The sequence below is a fragment of the Dendrobates tinctorius genome, unplaced genomic scaffold, assembly GCF_039654945.1.
Source record: "Dendrobates tinctorius isolate UK_male_01 unplaced genomic scaffold, ASM3965494v1 ptg000029l, whole genome shotgun sequence".
Lineage (NCBI taxonomy): Eukaryota > Metazoa > Chordata > Amphibia > Anura > Dendrobatidae > Dendrobates > Dendrobates tinctorius.
Genome location: NW_027361697.1, coordinates 4210650 through 4229615, shown reverse-complemented (window position 1 = coordinate 4229615; position 18966 = coordinate 4210650). Strand labels below are relative to the sequence as shown.

The window sequence follows — 18966 nt, the reverse complement described above, 5'->3', positions numbered from 1 at the left end:
CAAGAAACATCCGTATTTGTGAGCCAAATCCAAGAGTCAAAAAACGTTTAATGAACTTCTGCATTTTGGCCCCCGTACACATTCAAGTTGGCTGAACTCACGGACATTGGCTGACAGTAATAGTTATGTGGTCTGTCCGCCTCTTCCCTGATGGATAATCCCGGGAAAGAGAAGGATCTGACCTGCTCAATGTCAGTGGCCGATTCTTTTGTTCTCCAAGACATCGGCCACTGCCAAAGAAATCTGGCAGAGACTCGCACAGAGAACACAGGAGCGATAGGCCGACCCGAGTGCTTCTGTATGTGGGGGTAGTCAGGAGAAGCGCTGCCGGCCGAATGATCAACTATTAGTAATGAGCAAACGTGTCCGGATAAGGCATTATCGGAGCATTCTCGGGTGCTAACTCGAAAGTATGTTCGAGTCCCAGCGGCTGCATGTCTCACAGATGTTAGGCAAACCCTGTATGTGTTGCAGCTGTCTATCCGCCGGGAGACATGCAACCGCAGGTACTCGAACATACTATTCGAGCACGCTGAAGACACTCGGTTAGCACCAGAGCATGCTCAGATAACACCTCATCCGATCACGCTTGGTCTTGGCTTAGAAACACTGACCAAAATACTACCAATGTGAACGCAGGCCATTTTGGATTTCAGAAAACTAATTCACTTTGCTGGTACTGTAAAACACTTTCACCCTTTTCCCCCATGGCAAAAACAGTGTAAACAAGCCCCAACTCTTCATTAGTGCACCTATATATTTTTAAGCCTATTGAACAAAGTAGATCAGTAATTTAGAGAATAAAAAGGAAACAAGAAAAAGTTTGTAAATGTATTTTTTTTTTAATTTTTCAGTAGGAAATAAAGACCTCAGGACAGTGTACTATAAACACATGCACATATTCTTAAAAGTGCTCACAATCACTGAAAAAAAACACCACATGAATCCGAGTCCCCGCACATCCCCGCAAGGGATCATTATGCTGGGTCCTCATGTCAATCTGTTAGGGGACGCCAACACCTCTACTGGTCGAAACTGGAATTACACATCAGAGGCTTCTGAAAAACTTTTTTTTTTATGCTCGTAACAACCAATGTGCCAAGTTCTCCTGTCGCCTTGTTCACACTTCAGTCCTTCTATAGTTGGATAAATTTGACTTTTTTTTTTTAATCTGCATTGTAAAGTGTTCGCTCTTTAGGTTATAACAAGCTGCTGAACGACTGATAAAAAAAGACTGGATAATAAGGCACTGGTGTTATAACCAGGCTTTCTTCTGCCAACCTCAAGGAGCATACTCGATGCCTCATGGCATGGTCACTGCCTGCTCCCCACGAGTCCACGAGTCCCTGGCTGTTTAACAGCCACTTTTATTACAGTTTCCTTAGTAAACTTTTGCTTGACGTAAACTTACGCCGATCGGCTATCTGCAAGCTATTCAGCGGTAGTTTAATGGTTTTAGACCGACCAAACGCAAAGAACGATCACCAATATAACTGTTCTGTGCATATATACTGCCTTTGTGCTCGACAGCACATTGTCCTACTTGAACAATGTGCTGCCGAGAAAAGCGATTTTTTTAAACCAGCTAAAAGAACATAAACACCAGACAAAAAAGGCTCCATCTGGTGTGATGCTTTTTTTTTTTTTTAGCCAGCTGGAGAAAAAAATCACTCCTCTCGACAGCACAATGTGCTGCCGAAAACAATAGCAGTCTGTGTGTACAAAATATTCATATCGGTTGATTGCTGGGCTGTTTAGACCGCCTGAGAGTTGGGGAACAAGTGTTACAGCTCATTGCCGACTATCAGGCTCGTCTAGGATTGTGCTCACCGATCCTGCGACAAACGAGGATCTCTCTGAATTCCTTATGGCTGGAATATGACATTTACTGACTTACCTGCTAGTTTATGGGTTAGGCCGGGATCACACATGCGAGGAATATGGCCGAGTCTCGCATGTTAACACCCGGCACTGCCGCCGGCACTCGGATCGGAGCGTGGGGCCGCAAAGCAATACATGGAGCCGCACGCTCCACTCCCGAGTGCCGGCGGCAGTGCCGGGTGTTAACATGTGAGACTTGGCCTTACTATTGTTCCTGAGAGTAAAGTGGTCAAGATAGGTGTGACAGATCCTTGTGAAACCAATCGGTTGGTCCCTGTAGGTCCTCGGTACAAAAAAATAACCCACAAAGAAAAAAATAAAATAAAATATTGCTGTATGTTGTTTTTTTTCCACCTCATCTCAATAAAATGTATTCTATCTGCAGGAAAAATGAAATCTATGGGGTGTACCTATAGAAGGCGCAGAAGCTGGCCTGGAGATGGAGAAGGTCTAACATTGTGCCCCCCAAACAAGTAGAGACCGGCACTATAAATTCTGATTGCTTGGGGTCTTATTACAGATTTTCTTAATTGGGGTCCAGGAGGTTTGTTACCCCATTCAACATCAAAGTCAAATACAGCAATGTATCTAAGGGGGTTTGATAATCATCTGGATATGACCTTGGTACATTTATTGCGCATTAGTATTTTTTCTTTAAAAGGTTAGGGTAGAATTGCCCTTTAATTACGCCGACTGTATCACGTGGAAAGCAGTCAGTGAATGTCAACCATAGAACCCTCGCCTACGAATAATCCGTGGACGGTGAGGCTTACAAAATACACATACATGTAAGGTGTATTACCCAGGTGTGGCAAAACGTGGTACTCCCAACGTTCAAAGGGCGTACAACCCGCCACCCAATTTGTACCGGTCAATTGCATGCGGATTTCTACCAGCTCCAAAAAGCAAAAAAAAGGTAGTCAGACATTTCTGCACCAGAATCTGTAATGTGTGAATCCACTACAAAGATCAAATGAAAGTAATAGCCTAAAGAAAAAATAAAAAGACACAAATTTAAAGCAAAAAATGAAACTGGAGTGTTTGCTTCAGTCACTTATCCAAAGACGTTAATAAAAATATATCTATATACACAGAGCAGCTATATACAAAATGTACAAACTAAGTAGCTTCAGTGAACTGGATATCGGATGGGTCGTGCACCATATATTGTCCTCTGACCTCGCAGTGAGACGGCCGAGCATTGCGGAGCATTGTGTCCTAGAGGAATAAATCCACTACTATAGAACAAAAAAAATAAAATAAGCCATTAACGGCCCTATTCTATGCGATAATCAGAAAGGAAAAAGCAAGATGGCGTGACGTTAAGGCAGGATGCACTGCTGTGTTATACGGGTGCACAGTGCTGTGCGGGCGGAAGACACAACGCTAATCATGTTCTTCCAAACTGTGAAATAAATGTTTGATGGGCGTGCAAAAAAAAAAAAAAAAAAGTCAGACGCCATACAGACATCTGTTTTGCTGCATCCATTAAAATTATTAATTTAAGAAAATATTTGGATTTGTAGAATTAATTATAATTAATTGCACAAAGCCAAAGTTTCCTAAATTAAATTACATTATTAATTGTAATTAATTGTTAATAATAAATAATCATGAAGGTATAAAAACGAACATAGGGATGGCAGGTAAGTGACAATGCGGATGAAAAATAGTCTTCCCCACATCAAAGATAGAGAATTTTTCACACGCACATGTGAATTGTGCAAGTGATCGTGGAAGGAAGAATTGTATTATTTTTTAGTACCGTGCGTTTACTTAAAACGATATTTTAAAGGGGCAGCTCTTCACTTTGGTGACATTGTTAGGATAAGTGTCGACAGTTAGGGACAGATTACCGAGGTCGCTATCAATTATGGCGACTCTAGAAAAGTGTATGGCCACAGCGCACTGCCGGCTCCGCTCTGTTCTGGCTTTATTGGCTGACCGGAGCCAACAGAAGATGGTGGCATGGCGAGTTCCCATCTTCACTGCCTCTATGATCAAGTGGTTGGTGAGCGTCACAGCATTCAGTCTGGATACTGGCAGCACATCCTACCATTCTGCCTCCCATTGGGAAAACTAAGGGTTTAAAAGGGGCTGTCTGACACTTTTATACTGATGGCCAATACTTAGGATGGGTCATCAATACCAGATCGGTGGCGATGCGAGATCCACCACCCCCAGCCAATCCGCGGTACCCGATGCATGGGATCAGCTGTGGAGCGGAACTGCACTCATTTGAGAGGCGGATGTGCAGTACTCGGCCGTGACCACTATACCGGTGACGGCGCTGTGCTGTTCTGAGCGGCAACGGATCACCTCTAACCACAGTCAGGTGTCGCACCCCCACCAATCTGATATTGATGAGCTAACCTAAGGATGGACCATCAATAGGAAAGTACCGGACAACCCCTTTAAAACGTGTTCCCAGGTTGAACTGTAAAATGTAAGTATTGTAACGACACCAATAAAAAATACGAAAATGAGGTGTTGGATGTCAGCGTTATGCAGGTGTAGATTATGGCTGAGCATTGGAGCGGTCATAATGTAGGGAAGTATCGTGCTTCGGTCTCAATATTATGTGGCCATAGGCCAGTGTCGGCCATGCAGTCAGCCTCACCGTTTGGTCTCATCCTAAGGGTATGTTCACACACATGGTTTTTTTTGCCCTATAGTGTGTTTAAACAACGCAGCATGTCAATTATTTCAGCATTTTTAGTGCAGTTTTCGCCACTGAGGTCAAATTGGGTTTTCAGCACTGAAAAAAAGCAGAAAAGCAGCTCTAGGTCTATCCATTTACTTTCTATTTGTCTAGATAGCTTTTCTCTAGAGAGTGCAAGATAGATATACCGTATATTAGTTTTATGTACAGTTTCTGGCTTGGTTTGTATTGATATTGCGCTTGGGCCACATTTCCTGTAATACATATGTCAGTCTTACCCATATCAGTGTATGCATGTTCCTTTTTTTTTATCTATCTTCTTAATTGATTGCACTGTATCATATCAATAACGTTTACTATTTTTAGGATTTATTAAGTGGTATAACTGTTGTGGTATAGCTGGTGGGAGAATTAAGCTTTTTGCAAAATTCAATATATCGGACTATGTGGAAGCCAAGGTGAATTAAGAGATTGAAGCAAACGCACCCCTACATACAGACACAGAAATAATTAGCAACCCAAGGTTATACACCTAAACTTTTAACAATAAAAAAATATTTTTTTTAAAAATAAGTCAATAAAATTAATTTAAAACTAATAATACTGCTGGTTTTTTTGTGGGACTTGGTCGTATCACAGAGTGGACCTGTCACTTGCAATAAATATGTAAATTTATTTAACCTGGTGTAAATGCCGCCGTTTTCCTGAATTCGGCGTGGTTTTTCATTTGATCCTGCGCCTCTCCATTCCGGAGATACAGCCCTCTTTCCTGTACGTCTATCTAGTATTGTTAGTCAACTGGGAGTGGGCCTTAAGAACACGCCCACGAGGAAGTGTTGATGACCACGCCCACTCTAGAGAGACAGAGAAGAGGAGGCCATATCTCAGGAATGGAGAGGCATAAAAACAAAAGAAAAACTATGCCAGATTCAGGAGAACAGCGACATTTAATCCATGACATGCTTATGGTAAGTGACGGGACCTCTTTAAGCATAAACTAGTATAGCCACTCTACATAAATCAGGCAGGTTCTCAAACGATGGTGCAAGCACTGTATCTTAACCCATCTAAAATGCAAATCTACTTTATGGTGGTCAGAGCCATTAAGGACACGCTGCCCAACCAGACTGACCTACGTTGTCAGACCAACAACCCCTTCACCAACACTCGTGAACACTTGCTGTACCCCAGACTATCTTACCCTACCCCTACAGTAACACTGTCCTCCTACACATTGTCGTCTATTAATAACTAGGTTTTCTAAGAGAAAACCCAATGTGAGTTTTTATGTACAAGTAAAAAAATAAAGAAACAACCCTCAAAAAAAAGGTCTATCGCTTCCTTCCCCATAGCCAGTGAGTTTGACAAATGATAAAATCTAAACGACAACAGTCACAAAGGACTACAGTGACATACACTCCTGTGAATCCAGGCAGACACGCGCCGCACACACTATTTGGTGTTACATTTCAACACTCACTTTTTTTTTTTTTTTTTTAAGTTTGTCTTTAAGGCAGTGGTTTGCACAGATTGGTTCCGTGAACAAGAGAAAAACAAAACAAAACCCTAAATATATATACATAGGCTATCTCATCACGAGGTCCATGGCTGATACTGTCCAAAATTGCAGGAGTGCGCCGCAGCCCGGAACTTGGGGCGTTAACGGACGTGGTGGTGCAAAGAGTAACGTTCTCCTCTCCCTCTTCGCTGTCAGTGCTAAAAAAAAATTGGATGTGTTTTGTTCATTGCTTTAAGGTGCTGCTGCGGACAGACCGGCAGGGGGAAGCCTTGTGATTGTCCACCTTCCCCTGATGCACAGGAGGATGAGACTCGATCCCGGGTAAAACACTGGATCACTCAAACGTCATCAGGTTGGTAGGGACCTGTTCAGACAAGGACAAAGTGATTTTATGTGTGTGCTGGGTTATGGCGAGTAAACAAGGCACGGAACAACATCCCCCCCACGGCCTCCTCACCTGTTGCCGGTTACTTTGGCAGGCGGCACTTAGATGCTTAAACCACAACATGGCGTTCACACGGTTCCCTGCCTGGAATTTGTAAGAGTTTCCTGTGGTACGAAAGGAACACTATAATAGATATATACAGTACTTTTTCTCCCCCATAAGATGCTCATGCATTTTCTACAGCTATCAGTCATCCCTCCAGTTTCTCTTTCCATACATATGCACGCTCAGTTTGGCTGAGTGCGCATAGGTTTTCCATTGGGGAGAGAGGAGTAAACCACTGTCGGAATAAACCGCTGTGTCAAGGGTATCTCACTCAGCCGGCCAAACCCTTCTCTGCACTCAAAAGGTGCAGGTACCCTGGATCATCATGTTGGCCGCAGTGACTTATAGGGGAGCAGCACCTTGTGAGTTTCCTTTCCTTTTGGGTAACAGCCAATTTTTGCATGGCTTCTCAGAGAATAAGGGTGTGTGCACATGCTGCGGATCCGCAGTGGTTTTGGTCCCGTGGATCCGCAGCAATTTCTGCTGCAGTATACAGTACCAGTAAAATCAATGGAAATTAAAAACCGCAGTGCAGACGGTGCAGATTTTTCCATGCGGATTTGCTGCGGTTTCAAAACCGCAGCATGTCAATTCTTTGTGCGGATTCTGCTGCGGTTTGGCACCTGCTGCATGGCAGGTATCAAACCGCAGGCTAAACCGCAGAAAAGCTGCAGATAAACCGCAGGTCTTTTGACCTGCGGATTTACCTGCAGTTTTTGACAAATCCACAGCGTGTGCACACACCCCAAGAGGATTAAAACTTCACATCCTCAACCCTCTTCCCCCCAATATCTCCAGTCCTCCTGAATTTGGGATGCAGAGTCTCTCTCAATGAGCACTGCCTTCTGCCCTTAGAATGGTGCATTTTCCTTTGAACATGGTACTCCCGACCCATTAGTGTGACATGGACAGTCAGATCCATCAGCAGATTCCACAAAACTAAATGCATTACTGTAATAGGTATCAGACCTGATGTTGCTGGTGTACTTACTTTGAAAATGCATTTCAGTATGGATATCTATAATATATATCTCTCTATCCCGCTACACTGTGTTCCAAATTATTATGCAAAAAATATTTCCTCATATTTTCTCTAAATTGCCTATATGAATTGCAGTCAGTCATCTAATATTCTAGTATAATTGCAATGTTTTTGAACAAACTGCCTATGAAAACAGTATATTTTTAAAAATAAGAAACACTCAAAATGCATGTTCCAAATTATTATGCACAGCAGAGTTTTCAACCTTTTTATTTTTATTTTGAACAAAAAATGGTCAATTGTGAAATTATAAGCATTATCAGCTTATTATGAAATGAAATCCGTTTTCAAGTCAAAACTTTATTCTCGGTGATGTTACATTTGCACATAGGACCCCTTGTTGGAAAGAAGCTTCTGAACTCTCTCGTCCATTGAATTTGTCAGTTTTTGGATGGTTTGTGCTTCAATTGTTTTGCATGTGGACAGAATACCCTCCCAGAGCTGTTGCTTAGATGTGAACTGCCTCCCGCCATCAAACACTCCTTGTGATGATGCTCCAGAGGTTCTCAATGGGGTTGAGGTCGGGGGAAGATGGTGGCCGCACCATAAGTTTGTCCTCTTTTATGCCCATAGCAGCCAGAGATGCAGATGTGTTATTTGCAGCATGAGACGGTGCATTATCCTGCATGAAAGTGATTTTGCTGCGGAAAGCATGGTTCTTCCTCTTGAACCATGGCAGGAAGTGCTGTTTTAGAAACTCCACATAGATTATGGAGTTCATCTTTACCCCTTCAGGGATCCTAAAGGGGCCGACAATCTCTCTCCCCATGATTCCAGCCCAAAACATTACTCCACCTCCTCCTTGTTGGCGCCTTAGCCGTGTTTTCATGGGGTGTCCATCAACCAGCCATCCTCCACTCCATCCATCTGGACCATTGAGCGTTGCACGGCACTCATCGGTGAACAAAACAGTTTGGAAGTCAGTCTTCATGTCTCGTTTGGCCACTGGAGCCGTTTCTGCTTGTGTGCAGTGGATAGAGGTGGTCGACAGGATGGCTTACACACAGCTGCAAACCTCTGAAGGACCCTCCATCTTGCTGTTCGGGGGACGTTGGAGGCACCAGCAGCTTCAAAAACTTGTCTGCTGCTATGACAAGGCATTTTAACCTGATGCAATTGCCTGTTGAAAAGAGTCCTCAATTTTTCCTTATCAGCACGCACACGTGTGTGCTGGGAATCAGCTACATACTTCTTGATTGTGCGATGATCACGATGAAGTGTCTTGGCAATGTTGATTGTACTCATGCCTTGATCTAAATACTCCACAATTTGTTGCTTCTCAGCAGCCGACACATCCTTTTTCTTTCCCATTTTGGCAAAAAATGTAGGCTGCTTAATAATGTGGAACAGCCTTCTTCAGTAGCCTTGCCTTTATGTGGACACACCTGCCAAACTAATCTGCACAGGTATCTGCAATTGCTTTCAGTGATATAAAGAGCCCTGACACACATCACCATCAATGAGTTTAAATGACAAACAAAAATTCTAACCTTATCACTCCTAAACTCTTTTTGCATAATAATTTGGAACACAGTTTATATCTCTCTCTATATATATTTTTTTAATACCAAAGAGAGCATGAACTCTTACAATGCTGGTTTTAATATCACAATTATTTATACATATATTTTCAGATTAATTACAACAGTCGATTTATTAATGCATAGTTAGTATTGGGAGATCTGGTGAAGGAGCCGCATTGAGCAAAGATTGAACACACACTTACCCTTCTCAGAGTCTGTAAGTAGAAAAATGTCAGGGTGCTCAGGGTCATCCATCATCATAGCCATCCAGCCCACTACAGATACATTTTTTGTAGATGTGGACTTGAACTGAATATAAAAAAAAGCACAAAAAATACATAATAGGTCAAGGACACCAATATGCCAGGACGCACACGTATTAATACAGTTTAAAGTAAAAAATGCAGTGACAGATCTTTAAAGAGTAAACGTCCTTTACATTTTTTTCTGAATTCAATAATACATATAAAAATAAGCAGCTTTGTAATATATCTCAAAGAAACCCGATTCTTTTTCCATATGAACTGATCAGTAATTCTCAAAATTCAGAATTCAAGGGTAAAATCTGTCTTCAGTGAATACAAGACTTTCCCATGACGGAGATAGGAGAGATCAGTGGGTGCTCATAGAATTCTATGGAGAAATCTGACATTACAAGAGAACTTGAAGCAGAAGCTCTGAGTCTGCCTCCAGCTCCTCTCCCGCCTTTCTCCATAGAACTTTCCGAGCACAAACTGTCATCTACCTACATAATGGAATATGGATACAGATTTCACCCAGAATTGAGAATTAAAAATCAGTCCAGGAGAAAAAAGAAGCCGACTTATCTAATAGGATCTATTACAAAGCTTCGTATTTCCATGTGTACTGTTGATTTATGAACTAAAAATTAAAACCATGGTTACTCTTTAAAGGAGATGTCCTGTCATGAAGATCAGACACTGAATAACAGAACCAAGAGGGCGTCTGATCAGCTATAGTTTAGTCACTCCAAATTCAGGGCATATCTAATTCCCTTCAGAATTAGGTTGGGGGGCGACACAGCTACATCCTCATTACAGACTGATCACAACTGAAAAAAGGCACCCATTCCCAGTTTCTACATGTTGTCAGTAGTCATCCTTGTGTAAGGAGGTGGCGAGGAACCTCACGTGCCTCCTCTCCCCTGGTAGCTGCTCACAGGATTACAGCGGCACCTCATTGATTATTAATGTAATGTTTATGTACTGTAATGTCATGTGTCTGTCAGGTTCTGTCTATAGGCTTAGGGATGGAATAGGATCTTGGATAGTATAGGACCATAGGGGGATTAGAGTAAAGGGGGGCACATTTAAGATATAGACTAGAATAGACAGGAGTGTTAGATAAGGCAGCATAAGGGTTAAGCAAATGGGAGGGGTCACAGAGCAGAGCAGCACAGAGCAGGGAGGTATAGGATGGGCACTTCCTGATTAGAGGCAGAAGCCCGGGCATCCTTGCCCAGGCCAGGGTGCATGCAGTAGCGAGTCTAGACAGATTACTGGCTGTGGGGATAAAGCTGCGATGGTAGTAATGGGCTCCAAGCAGAGAATAGTGAAGTCGGGCACCAGCTCAACAAGACCATCCCCAGGAAGGATCCGGTGTCTAACACCAGGGCGAGAGCAACTGAGATAGCATTCCCGGCACCTTTCCCGATTGGAACCAGACGAGGGGCTGACAGGGAGCTGGTGATGTGGAATGCACAGATGGGACACGGACTTAGCAAAGAGACTGCCTGATTGGCAGGGAAAAGAAAGACACGGACAGAACAGAGTTTGACTAGAAGTATGGTAGCGAATGTTGGGAGGTAAGATAGAGAGATTACAAAAAGAATAGAGTCTGCCCGGAAGGCAGGGAAAGTGCAGAATACGTGATTCTGTGTGAACTGTGCTGCCCGTGTGATGAATCTATTCCTGTCTAGTAAAGTTAAGCTGTTGGAAAAAGACCTCGTCTCTGAAGTGATTTGTGGAGCTCATGGATGCGGAGCCGACATGATAGCAGCTGAGGGGAAGCTGTAAGTGTGCTGTGGCCCATGCTGCACATAGGACTATGCATTTCATCTGTGGGGCACCAGGGTGTGGGAACACTACAGCGCCTTGCCACGACTACCACCCTGGCTGCCTTACACTTGCATTACTTGAAACTACACGTATTAGGCTAGGTTCACATTGCGTCAATGCAGTCCGTTCAACGCATAGCGGTAACAGACTGCATTAACGCTAATGTCATATTGTGATCGCGTTTAGTGATCACGCTAGCGCAGCTTCCCTATCTGTGCTAGCGGTGACGGATCCCTGAACGCTGCAGACCGCGTCCGAGGGTCCATCACAGAATGATGGCACATCGCGAACGCATGCTGATTAGGACATGCTATGGCGTTAATGCCACTATGTAACGGGTGCGTTAAACGCTGCCCACAAACGCAATGTGAACCCAGCCTTACAGTGGGACGTTGGATGGTAAAAATGGACACCGACTGCTACCTGATGAATCCAACAATTACATCTGTTCAATCTCATTACTTAGGTGATATATATTGTGTGCTTGCCTTGAATTACTGCAATTTATAACACGTCATTGTCATCTCTCGTAAATCCACAGGAAAGATTTACAAGCTCTATGTAATTCTGCCCGTCAGGGCTCATAACATACACGTCCCATTAAAGCTTTTCAGGAGGCATTAAATAAACTGATATTAATGGACTGGTTTACCGTGGCTGAATGTCAGCCATGACAGCACGATACGTGAGGAATGCTGGTAAGGAAGAGATCAGTAATGTGTTTACACAGTCATAAACTATAGAAACAGAAAAGTCATGTCAAATGATATAAAACCGATGCTTTCTGCCGATGTTTGTTTTCCTGTGTGAGTATTCATACCGTATGGGTATAAATGAAGATTTTTTCCTATCTGGATGTACAGTAGGATCCTGACAGATTAGTTTTTCGTGTCATTTAAGTATCTGATAACAGGACGCATCCTCCATCTCCGTCCATAATCTACGCCAGCGCTGCCAGCAATCAGAGAATATTCTGTGCCGCAAGTTCTGCACCGATTGTGGCCTTTAATCATCATTTCTATAAACACTGCTGTCACTCCATGCTTTGTTCTCAGACACAGAACGGTTCCACATGATCGGGTTTTATTAACAACAGACAAGACCAAAAAAAAAATGCATCTATGCCTGACAAAGGCGTAAGTGATGACTGACGTGAGCGCCGGATCGCTGCCGAGCCACAAAACACACTCCAGTGTGAACCACCTCATAGAAAGGGAAACATTACAGGCTGTTTCCAACACAAGAGAAGAGTCTGTAGGACTGAAGACACAAGTTAGACATCTCGTACACATGCACCCTCATTTCTGCCGTGTGCGCGAGTGTATTTAGTGCCATAGGCCGGAGAGCTGCTGCCAGAACAGCTCTGGTTTCAGATCATCACCCTGAAAATGAGAGAACTGGGCTGCTAGAAGTCAGACTCTGCAGCAGAGGTGAAATAAAAGGATAAAACGCTTTATTGCGCTCTGCAGCTGCTATTACACCACGTGTCTAGTTCAATACATAAAATTTTGTGAAAGGTTCCCTTTAAAGGGAAGAGGTCAGCTGACTCGTGCTGCCCAAATCAGAGACTAGTCCTGCATTGCCCCCCGGCCGGCTTCTCCTCGCATCTCTCTGGTTGATTGACAGGTGTGTACATTGGGAGAGACCTGTCAATCACCTGCAGAGACGCAGGGGGAAGCCAGCTGGGGCAACGCAGGACTGCTCTTCTGTATGATTGGGTCCTTGCATTAGTGCTGTCCCCTCTTATCTGTCCGTGTCAGAGAGCTGACCCCACTACAATAGCACACATTAACCATTTACTTACATGTTTCCTCTCTGTGGCCTTCAGTGATTTTGCTGTATAGTAGATGAGCTGTGTGCCGCACAATACTGCCCAGTACTTGGTCCAGGACGCAACCTGCCCAGAGAACACATTACAGGTTATAACTAATAATCGCATTTCTCCAGGACAAAAATACAACACCTGATGTAAAGCATCATGCTGGCGGCCATCTGACCTAGGGATGCACGGGTTTACACCTCCTCATCAATGCAGCTACATTTTTATTTTTTTAGTTATCCTATATGTGCTTGAAGGTCATCAAAACATATTCCAGTGCCATCCCCTTCCTTGACGCTCTCATCTGTCAGGAAGCAGGCAATCCCCGCATGAGTTGTGGCTGTCTAAGAGTATGTTCCCAGAGTCAGTAAACGCTGCGGGTTGGACGCTCCGTACCTCTGCAGCATCCAACCCGCCGTGGCCAGATGTTACAACATAGTGGATGGTATTTCACAAAATCCCATCTCCACTATGCTTCCCGAGACGCCTCCGGCTTCACTGTGGAGACAGACATGCAGCGTGTCTTTCCAGACCGCAGCGCGTTAATTTATGAAGTGGAGACACTCAGTCTCCGCTGTGTAAATTACCCATAGACTATCATTAGATGCGGTAAAACCGCATTTTCTTCTTAGTCACATGCGTATTAAGTGCAGGAACGCAGCTTACTACACATGTGAACTAATTTAAATAATGTTGTACCTTGTTTCAGCCGGAAGTTCGCGTACATTGCAGTTCTCGCGATGAGCTGATCGCAAGAACTGCTGTGCACGTGACCGCCGGGGACAGAGTTATCTCCAGTCATCAGCTTAAAGCTCCGCTGTGTGTGTATATGTCAGGCTGAATGGTGGCATAATGCTACCGTTCAGCCAAAGGCATCCAGATGTAGCAGAGCTGGACTCGTCGTGGGATAGTATGTATATCTTCTCAGCAGACCAGTATGGTATACTGCTGCTTTTTTATTTTCCCTTACAGGAGAACGAGGGCGTCTGTGGAATAGGCGATGCAGTAAGTATGGTTTAATTAAGATCTATTAAAGGAGTCTGTGTCATTATTTAAATTAAAGGACTATATTCTGGCTGTGTCTTTATTCACCATGTATCTATAGGATTAGTAATGGATAGGTGTCTTATAGACACTTCTCCATTACTAAGCCATGGGCTTGATGTCATCAGATAATAGAAAGGTGACATCAACCCCACTTGCCATCGCTACAGGCAAGTGGGAAGAGCCGGGTAAAGTGCCATGTTTGGTGCATCTTTGGATGTGCCAATTGTGGGGCGGCTGCGGGCTGCTATTTTTAGGCTGGTTAGGGCGGGGACCCCGCGCTATTTTTTTTTTGGAGGGGATCCCACTATTTTTGCTAACCATTCAAGGTAAGCAGACTGCTGCGACCTGGTATTATCGGGCTCGTAAGGTTCATAGATACTGGATCCTTACCAGTCTGAAATACCAGTCCCAGTAATCTGCTTTACTCTGGCTGGTTAACAAATATAGGGGGACCCCACGCTATTTTTTTTTTTAAATATTATTTATTAAATAGAAAGGGACCACTGTCTGTGCATTCCTCCACTTCCAGTGTCAGGTACTTCCAGCTGTGTCATAAGATTCACCATTATTTAAATTAGTACACATGCATAATAAGCTGTGTTTCCGCACTTAATACACGTGACCAGGAAGATAATGCAGTTTTATCGCATCTAATAGTGAATGGGTAATTTACGCAGCTACATAAATTGACATGCTGCGATCTGGAAAGACGCGCCGCATGTCTGTCTCCGCGGGCATTGGTGCCCGCATAGTGGGCATCAGAATTCTTGAAATCCCATTAACTATGCTGTAACAGCTGGACGCTGCGGATCGTCCAACCCGCAGCGTTTACGGACCGTGGGAACATACCCCAATATATCTGCAAACAGGAAATCACATTTTTTTTTCCTTTTCAGAAGCCAACTTTCAATAAGCTTCATTTCAATTCACAAAAAAAATGCATGGCAATGAAAAAACCGCATCAAAAACGCAGGTGACCCGCCAGTGACCTGAGATGCAGATCTGGTGCAGATTTCACCTGCTTCAAATCCTGAGTAAATACTGAGCACATACCCTTCTAGCCACGAGACATGCCGCTGCAGGGACTCAAACATATTTTTCGAGCATGCCGAAGTCACTCGGATAGCACTCGAGCATGAACAGATAACACCTTATTTGAGCACATTCGCTCATTACTAGAGGAAACACCAAAATTGCCATTTTGTGGTCACCACACTCAACAAAAAAAATGCAATAAAAAGTGATCGAAAGGGTGTAAATACCTAAAAATTATACTGATACAAACTACAGTGCAACACGCAAACCCTTATAACGCCCCATCAACGTATATTGTAAAATGAATGGTGCGATACAAAACTACACTGAATGTTAAGGACACAGTCATTCTGGGGGTCTTACTGTCGGCTTTTTGCCTTCTTTTAATAATGTCTTTCTTCGTAGCACCCCCTGTATGGTCACGGCTCCAGGATACAAATGCACCGCCAGCTCCGTCGAGTCTGCAGAACTGCAGGGAGAAAACACCAAAATTACCAGTGACGGAGGCTTTGGTCTTATAAATTTATCGTCACCGGACTTCTGCACCAAGGACATGATGGCTGGTGGGGGAAATAGCAGAAGCCGGTGGAAAGAAACTGGCTGGGTCAGGCATCTGCATGGGACAGACATCAGACTGACAGCGGATCTGATGTGTGTCGCAGGTGTTCACTGCACAACATGCGGGAACACAAACCCAATTATAGCGGGATCAGACGCCTGGCCGCCAGGTCACATGACATCAGTATACACTGCCCTTAAACCAATGATATCCACCCCTCTAATCGGATCTTAATGGATCCCATGTCAGAAAGGATTAAATATGATCCAACTATTTAAAGGATCCCACCACCAGTTGTACATGGCGGTAGGTTATACTGCCATAATGAGATTTAGGGGGATCGAGGAGACCTGATATCATGTGACCTAGCGTGCGCTCTCCATTAAATGGTGGGTTTTAAAAGGTAAATTACTGACATGATCTCCGCATGGAAAGAAAAAAAAAAAAAAAAGTCCCCTGGACATTCAAGTCAAATTATCCTCTTCTGTCACATTGTTAAAAACTATCCTCTTCGCTCTCAGTCTCGCTAACGCCACCTAATGGAGGCACCAACCTATTATAAGTCAGTGTCCGACACAGGATGTGCAACATAACCAGAGACTGGCACCGTCCAAACCAAATACTCATTTACAGACCGCCGGCTTAGGCCACGGTGACGCAACACTTGATACATCCATTAGGTGGCACTAGCGAGCTAGGTTACTTTCTTGCTATATGGACCATTGTCAACCTCCTGCCCTTCCATACTTTGTACCGTGTCCACTGCTGATCTCTTAGCATCAAAGTCTGGCAGAAGAGGGGCGTCACATCACTGCTGACTGGCTGCAGCCTTCACATTCCAACCAATCAATGGTCACATGACCACCCCCCCTCTTGCCTGATTATGGTGCCAACAGACTTGTGGTGGACACAATATGAAGTGTGGTGGAGCGGCGCCAGTTTGTAGGCAAGGAATAAAGTTTTTGGGTTTTTACACTGCACTGGATCATTACATTTCAACTTCTATAGTAATAGAGATCCCTTGTGATGGAAGACACGGTGGCAATTGTCAGTTTAGTAAAACAAAGACAAAAACTGGTATAAATGAGGAACAGAAAACATTTCTGAAAGGGCCGGGGCAGAGGACTGGTTTCTCTCCATCTTAGAAAATTGGTCCAATTATGGTGATCAGAGCGTGATCCAATTTTCTCAGAGATGAATTTAAAAAAAAAAAAATAAAAAAAATTTCCCACATCCTCCACTCGGGCAGTCTGTGAAAATTGGACCACACTCAGATGTCATCAGAGTGCAGTCCGATTTATTTAGCGGACTCATTGATATGGATAGGCAAGTGCCATGCAATTCTCAGAGGCAAATTGAACATGCTGCATTTTTTTTCCCATGGATCACTTGGTCCGAGGATAAGATCGGACACATGCGCTGCCACATAGAATAACACGGGTACGAGTGGCATCAGTCAAAACGACGGTGAACACTCGCCTGATCAAAACAGTCGTCTGGCCGAGCCCTTAGGGAAAATTCACTGACCGCATGGCATCTACAATCACACAAATCCACGTGAGCAGCCAGCTCATTCCCCTACATAAAGTGCATGTCCTCTCCCCACGCGGTACTGCCGTCTCAGCGATGATACTGCTCCGCCGCACCACTAATAACCGGACAGAAGAGGACAAGGCATGGACGGACTCAGGGATGTTGGATGTTATGGGTGGAAATGCTTTTATGGGTTAAGGAAATTGACATTTGAGTTGATGTTACCAATGAACCCACAATGCGCCGCTAGTCGCATGTTAATAAAGGGGGATATCGTGCACTGGGTGAAACTTGCCTGGAACTGCGCAGCTGAACGCAGCTCCGAGTACGGGATGAAATCCGGAGTTTGCGCATAGAGAGCAGGGCATGCGGTCTCCTACAAAGGAACGAGCACCGACAACTTAGAGACATCTCCCTTGTAATGACACACAACTGCTCTTTACACTTTGCTTACCATACAGGCCACTTACATGTAAGGAGGACCCCCAACCATCACTAAAATGGGGGTCCCGAGCCTCTCCCAAGCCGCGCTTGAACGGAGGAGCGTACAAGCGTGCATATTGCCACTCAACACGTATGGGACTGGATAGTCGACCCCAGTTCTCAGCGGTGTCCCGGGGGGGGGGGGTTTGGGACCCCCAGAGCAAACATCATCCCTTATGATTGAGATGAACCCTCCTCTTTAATCCCCCTCTTTCCAAGTCACGAGTCTGACACTAGAGATTACCTAAACTACTGTGTTTCTAGGTGGAAACAACGGAACATTAGAAAAACTCAGACCTGTAATTCTGATTTCCAAGACACTTTAGAAGTTTTAATGGATGGAGGTTTCGGTACGCAGCCCCTCACCGATCCTACTGGTCACAGGAGAGCAACTACAAGACCGGCACTTCTGACCCTTCCATCTACTAGCTAGTAGGGGGTCTCTGCACTTTAGACCCCAACCAATCAATACTTCTAATATGTATTTTTTTTTTTTTTACATATCAAACATTTGTACATTTCACATTGATACAGAAACAGTGAAGCAAAATGTTTTTAACTAATAAAAAAAAAGAAAAAAAAAAAGAAGTAAAATATTGGTGAAAATGCAATTATAGTAGAGCACATCAATGGCAATAAACTAGTTCCCTAAACCGGGTAAGGTCATAATCATATTCTTAAACTAAAATAATAATCAGGGGATAGATAGGCTTTCAATGCTCTGCTGTGTTCACTCATTTAAAAAGGAATCTGTCAGTAGGTTTTTATAATGTAATCTGACAGCAGCAGGATGAAGGGAAAGAGACCCTTATTCCACTGTTGTATCACTTAATTTACTGGGTACAGCAGTTGTGATACAATCACAGTTTTTTCTGCTGCAGGTTTAGCAGAGTTCGGAAAGCTGAGCTTTCTATAACCCCGCCCACACCACTGATTGGCAAATTTATGTCGCTATTCAGATCTCTGCCAATTAGTGGTGAGGGTGTGGTTGGACTAGGAAGCACGAGACACCTAGTCCTGTAATGATAAACTCCTGCTGATAAAACACTGGTGTTAGTGAGACTGCAGAACACAGCCCAGTAATTGCCACATCGCTGGAATCTGGGTCTTCGCCCCTACGGCATGCTCCTCTCAGATTACATAGCAAAAACCTGCTGAAAGTAAACTTGATCGTAAGCTCCATGACAAGGACCATTCATAAAGTGACCCAGCAAAGCAAATCCTATACAATGAGACTTCACATGATAAAAAAAATGACAACTTGAAGCTAATCCAGAGGAAAGGCCACAGCACTG

General features: G+C 43.9%; 1 protein-coding gene across 9 annotated transcripts in view; it reads right to left on the bottom strand.

The window, feature by feature from the left end:
- Positions 1–822: 822 nt before the first annotated feature.
- The window catches only part of RALGPS2 (Ral GEF with PH domain and SH3 binding motif 2), a 177026-nt gene continuing 158882 nt past the window's right edge, over positions 823–18966 (bottom strand). For 5 of the 9 annotated variants that reach the window (XM_073571311.1, XM_073571310.1, XM_073571313.1 and 2 more), the window contains 6 exons: positions 17484–17564; positions 15460–15565; positions 13000–13092; positions 9321–9426; positions 6520–6611; positions 823–6426 (listed from right to left, as the gene is read on the bottom strand). In XM_073571311.1, coding sequence (XP_073427412.1) covers positions 6397–6426; positions 6520–6611; positions 9321–9426; positions 13000–13092; positions 15460–15565; positions 17484–17564 — 508 coding nt within the window. In that variant the 3' untranslated portion in view covers positions 823–6396. The remainder of the gene's footprint in view (positions 6427–6519; positions 6612–9320; positions 9427–12999; positions 13093–15459; positions 15566–17483; positions 17565–18966) is intronic. The other 4 variants (XM_073571314.1, XM_073571317.1, XM_073571318.1 and 1 more) reach the window with 1 other exon arrangement.